The 5,514-nt window shown below is 43.0% G+C and overlaps 1 protein-coding gene across 1 annotated transcript; it reads right to left on the bottom strand.

Moving 5' to 3' along the window:
- Positions 1-3,031: 3,031 nt before the first annotated feature.
- On the bottom strand, positions 3,032-4,483 carry LOC115873965 (melanoma antigen preferentially expressed in tumors-like). Its single transcript, XM_045285427.1, has 2 exons — positions 4,117-4,483; positions 3,032-3,528 (listed from the first exon to the last, which is right to left on the bottom strand). Exons 1-2 carry the CDS (start codon positions 4,481-4,483, stop codon positions 3,032-3,034), a joined length of 864 nt encoding a protein of 287 aa, XP_045141362.1.
- Between the last annotated feature and the right edge of the window lie 1,031 nt (positions 4,484-5,514).

The raw sequence follows: 5,514 nt of genomic DNA, 5'->3' as shown, positions 1-5,514 counted from the left end.
GTTCTCTTTGTCCATTTTCAGACTTAGCAAATGTTCTCCTGGAATTATCTTTGAGATATGGTCTCTTTCATGCCCTAAGACACGTTGCAATGCCTCCTTCTGCCCAAGCTACAGCCTTGCCCACTAAATACCTTTGATGCGCTTTCCTCCTCTGTAAATTAAATGGCATTTTGATTGAATTGAATATAAACTATAGGTATAGTCTCTCTATTTGTCTGAGTTCTCTCACAGAATAATGGTACTGAAATTCACCCATGACACAGAAATAATTCCTTTGTGTGTGTGTTTGATTCACACATTGATGACGTTTATAAGGAAAATGTAATGGCCGTAGACAACTTTGAGAAGAAAGACATGAAAATATCAGTAGAAAAGTAGCATCAATATAATTCATGTGTATGTAAAAGCCATCTTGATGATCTTCAAGAAACTGCAAACATGATCTCCTGATAATATAACCCTGCCCAGATGCTAGACAATGTATGTGTACTTTGTTGCTAAGTTACAGAGAACTGGTACTGATACCTTGCTGATGGAAACATATCATGGATAAAGATGGAACATGTAAGTGTACTGTAGTTATTCAGGGAAAATGCTAAGGATGAAAATGGAACAATTTGGGTTGAATTAGCATTTATGTGCAAATTGGTATATTTCTACCATTCCCTATAATTTTCTTAAACTATTTGAATATTTTCTTTTTTATGATTATACATTTAATTGGAAGCTCTTACAGATATTGTAACAATCCATAATTTAATTAGATCAAGCATAATTGCACAATTGTTGCCACCATCAATTTCAGAGCATTTTCTTTCTTCTTGAACATTGACGTCAGCTCCCCTTTCTTTTCTTAATGAAAATGCTTCCCTCTTTGCTCAAAATAAAATATATAAGCAGTTCTGAAGCTTTTAATTTATTTTTTATTAAAATATAATTTATTGGGGGCTCTTACAACTTTTACAACAATCCATACATAAATTGTTAGGGCATATTTGTGCATATGTTGCCGTTATTCTTTTCTAAATATTTACGTTCTTTTTTTAAATCATTCTATTGGGGGATGGTACAACTCCCACCACAATCCACACATACATCCACTGTGTCAATTACACCTGCACATTTGTTGCCATCATCATTCTCAAAATGATGCCATCATCATTATCAAAACGCTCCCCTTCCACTTGAGCCCCTAACACCAGCTCCTCATTTCCCACTCCCTCCGCCCCCTCCCCTTCCTCATGAACCCTTGATAATTAATAAATTATTATTTTGTCATATCTTACACTGTCCGACGTCTCCCTTCACCCATTTTTCTGTTGTCCCCCAGGGAGGAGGTTATATGTAGATCCTTATACTCGGTTCCCCCTTTCTACCCCACCTTCCCGCCACCTTGCAGGTATAGCCACTCACAGCACTGGTCCTGAAGGGATCATCCGTCCTGGATTCCCTGTTTCCATTTCCCATCTGTACCAGTGTTCATCCTCTGGTCTAGCCAGATTTGTAAGGTAGAATTGGGATCATAATAGTGCGGGGAGGAAGCATTTAAGAACTAGAGGAAAGTTGTATGTTTCATCATTGATTCCCTGCACCCTGACTGACTCATCTCCTCCCCACGACCCTTCCGTAAAGGCGTGTCCAGTTGCCTACAAATGGGTTTGGGTCTCCACTCTGCCCTCATCCTCATTTACGATGATGAAACATTTACTTTGTATTGAGCCCTTGATACCGGCTCCTATTATTTCCTCCCTCCCCTGACACTCATGACTCCTTGATAAATTATACATGATCATTTTAGCAGCTCTGAAGCTTTTTTCTGTAAACATTAAATATTTTTATTGTGATTAAAGGAATCAGCTCTTTCCCACTCATAGTGAGCCTGTAGGTTAGAGTAGAGCTCTCCCAGTGGGTTTCTGAGACTATAAATCCGTTTTAATGGCCCTAGAGTTGCTTGAGAAGCAAATGGACTCTATGGGCCATCGAACTAGAACAAAACACTTCCCGGACCTGGGTCATTCTTACAATCATTTTTATGTTTTAGCAGATCATCGCAGGCACTGTGTCAATCCATCCCCTTGAGGGTCTTCCTCGTTTTCACTGCCTCTGCAGGTTACCACGTATGATGTCCTTCTCCAGAGACCACGCTCCTGATAACACCTTCAAAGTGCTCAAAAGATAGCGGCATCATCCTCATTTCTAAAGAACACTGCTTTCAACAAGTACAAGATCAGGCAAGGAACAAAATGGTGTATGCCATCTGCCCAGGAAACATCCTCGTGAGCTGGACCCAAAATGTTTAAAACAGTAGCGATATCATTGCTTTACCATAGAGGATGAGTTGCAGAAATGAGTTGTGTCCTATTTGAGCGGCCTGGTGACTGAGAATTCTTCAACACCATCCTGCCCCCATAATTTACATAAAAATAAAACATGAAGTACATCCTTTTCCCTTAAGGATACCATGGCAGTGTGAACCAATTACTACTGATGTCCAAGTAAACATATTGAAACAAAGTTGTACAGTGTATTCTATACTTTTAATTTCACATTTTTTACATAAATGTATTTGAATTAGAGATTAATCAATCAGTTTGATGAGAATAAGACCAAAATAATTACTGAATTGATACAAGGGAATGACACTAAATAACTCACTGATAACTTTTGCATAGCTCTTTTATAGCATCATACCTGTTGCTTTATAAGAACAAATCCTGTTTTGATTATATGATCAATCCTTTTGAGTATTAAGAGTTTTTTTTTGAAAATCAGATAAAACCTCTCCTTAATATTATTCTATGGAGTTCATTGTGTAATTCTTTGTACATTGTTTGAATGTCTAAAAGCAACGAAGAGGAAATAAGCATAGCTCTCATATACAGAACTTAAAACAGTGCTATTAACAAATACATACCAAACTAGAACTCAAAACAGTGCAAATAACAAATGCATACTAAACTTGTACAAATGAGACTATGAACAGAGGCAGGTTTGGGATTGGAAATCCAGTACAAAACTGAGGATAGTCACATCAGTCCTGGATAATGCAGGTAATTGAATGATCATCTATATTGGTGTCATGTTGGCAGGCCAGCAAGCGGTTCCACTTTCCCAAGTCCTGGAGTGTTTGTTTGAGCTTGGCCATATACATGGGAAGCTTCCCCTGTTGGAGAGGACCCTGGATGTCCAGGTAACACTCGAGAGGGATAGGAAACTGCAAGAGTTGCAACTTGCACAAAGGGAGGGTGTGCCGCAACAAACCCTCCAGGGTAGCCATGGAGACTGGGATCCCATAGAGTCTGAAGAGCTCGAGCTGGGAGCAGCGTCCAAGGGCAGGCAGGATGGCTTTGAGCTGGGAGTCTGTGATCCCACAGCCACCTAAGTTCAGGATCTGAAGGGTGTCTGACGTTCTCTCCAACAGAACTTGTAGCGATTGAGGATTGAAGCCAGTCAACTTGATTCTACTCAAATTCAGGGATCTAAGGGACTTGGTGCTTGGACACAAGGATAGATATGTGAAGTCAGACTCTGAAAATGAGCACTCAGTTATCCAGAGGGTCTTCAAGGGGGCATCCAAGCATGCGAACACCTGGTCCACACGGCCTTCCAGGAACTGAACAGAGTCCAGATAGAGCTCCTGGAGCTGGGGTAGACCCTGTAACTGTGAAGCCAATAGGGCAACTAGCCTCTTCACGTCATCCTCCTCCCTCCAGGTGTTCAAGACGATTCCAGAGAGAATAAATCTTCTCAGATGAACCATCTGGCCCAGGAGAGGAGCTAGCCTGGCCAGGGTAGACAGTTCCCACTTGCAATTCACTGCCACCTCCTGGACACGGTTCAACTGCATCATTTTCAGGACCTTCTCAATAATGTCCATGCTAGTTGACTCATTAAAAAACTCCAGCTTCCTACAACAGAGAAGGAGCTGGCCCTTTCTCTGCCTGACCCTCTTAAGGAGGTATGTGAGGGTTTGATCCAAAGTGGCTTTGAGGAAGAAAAGGTCTAGGACCAACTCCACAGAAAGCTTCCTAGACATTGACTTAGACCTCTTTGCCCTCTTTCTAGGGGGCTGGGCTGCCTCTAGGTCATCTGATGAACCCACAGAGCCTTGGGCACCTGTATCAGAGCACAGGTTCCAGGAATTGCTGTGAGCATGTGTACAAAGATCTAAAACTTTCAGTTGACATCTCCCAGGGCGAACCTTCTGGGCAAGCAGGACATCTAGTCCATCCAACACAGCTTTTAAAATGTCCTGGGGGAGCTGCTGAGCTCCTATCAGAGCCCCCAGGGGCAGGCAGGTAAAGGGCCAGGTCGACACCATGGCCTTCAATGTTGCAAGGTGCCTTCCGGTGACAGCTGCTTTGAACAGAGGCAGGAAGAGAGCGATGGGCAGACAGTGCAGCATGGCAATGGCTGAGGCCTCATCCTTCAGGAAGCTCTGGCTTGCAAGGTCCACAAGACTGGGTGGGCTGTACCTCTTCATGCTGACTCAGGTGCTCTAACAGGAATCTGAATCCTTGTTGACCAGATAAGCACCCAGGAACTGATCTCAGCTTCAAGACAGCCAAGGTGCCGATTCCAAAGCTGAAGATTCTGGGCTCCTTGTCGGTTCCTCAGAAACCTTTGTCAACAAAGGGCTGTAGAGCTTGGGAAGCGTCTCAAGTTTTTAGGTTGGGTGTAAGTTTGGACTCTTCTGACTACTGTCGTTTCAGAAGCTTATGCCAAATCCACAGGTCAGATGGTGTGTGGGGTCCAAACTGTAGGTCAGATGATGCCAAGCTAGTTGTAGTATCCTAACCATGGAAAGAAAAACAAAGAATGTTATCAGAAAGGTCTCATTTCTGCTGTGTCAAACACAACACCAGGGAACTCCCTATCGAATCCCACCGTGGAGGCGATTGTAGCATGTTAGATCTCATCAACCAAACGATGCTGTCCGATCCAACCGCAAGTTCGGGGATGACTTCATCATGATAGAGTTGCCAAACCACTGAGATCCATGGCCCAGCCTCTGGGACTAATGTTTCCAAGAAACATCATTCTTCTCTTGTGACTTGGGTTCACCTGTGTACAGTTCGCTACGTCAATAAACGCATGGTCTTCTCCTTCCCCCTCATTCTGGAGACACTGACCCCAGCTCAGGGAGGGCTCCTCTGTCGAAGCAGTTTTTAACATGTACATAGAGAAGGGATACACTACTCTTTTGAACTCACCGTGGTAGACTTTGCCAAGGCCTAAATGGAGGTTCAGATGCCAGGTGATGGCTTTTCTTGACTCAAGCTGATCAATTCAAGATGGGCAAGTCACGTGGCAGGCTGTGCTAGCTGATAAAAAATGTAGAGTTTTGAGAGAGAGTCCACACATGCATACAGATTGATCTCAGCAGACAACATCAGGACCAATTACAACATCATAAGGAAAATGCTCTGAGAATTCTAGCCCATAAAACTGACACAGAATCTACCCAGTCACACAATACCCACCAGCAACCAACACGTGTGTTGCAGAAAACAT

This window comes from Echinops telfairi, unplaced genomic scaffold, assembly GCF_000313985.2.
Source record: "Echinops telfairi isolate 266 unplaced genomic scaffold, ASM31398v2 ScPeMD7_7470;HRSCAF=8508, whole genome shotgun sequence".
Taxonomy (NCBI): Eukaryota; Metazoa; Chordata; class Mammalia; order Afrosoricida; family Tenrecidae; genus Echinops; species Echinops telfairi.
The sequence above is the reverse complement of the archived record's forward strand: the minus strand, read 5'-3'. Positions and strand labels throughout refer to the sequence as shown.

Excerpts from the sequence above, each read along its gene's own strand:
- LOC115873965 (XM_045285427.1), bottom strand. The coding sequence starts at position 4,483 with ATGAAGAGGTACAGCCCACCCAGTCTTGTGGACCTTGCAAGCCAGAGC. Across the intron at positions 3,529-4,116 it reads GAACCTGTGCTCTGATACAG|AGTCTGACTTCACATATCTA; the intron begins GTGCCCAAGGCT and ends GCTCATTTTCAG.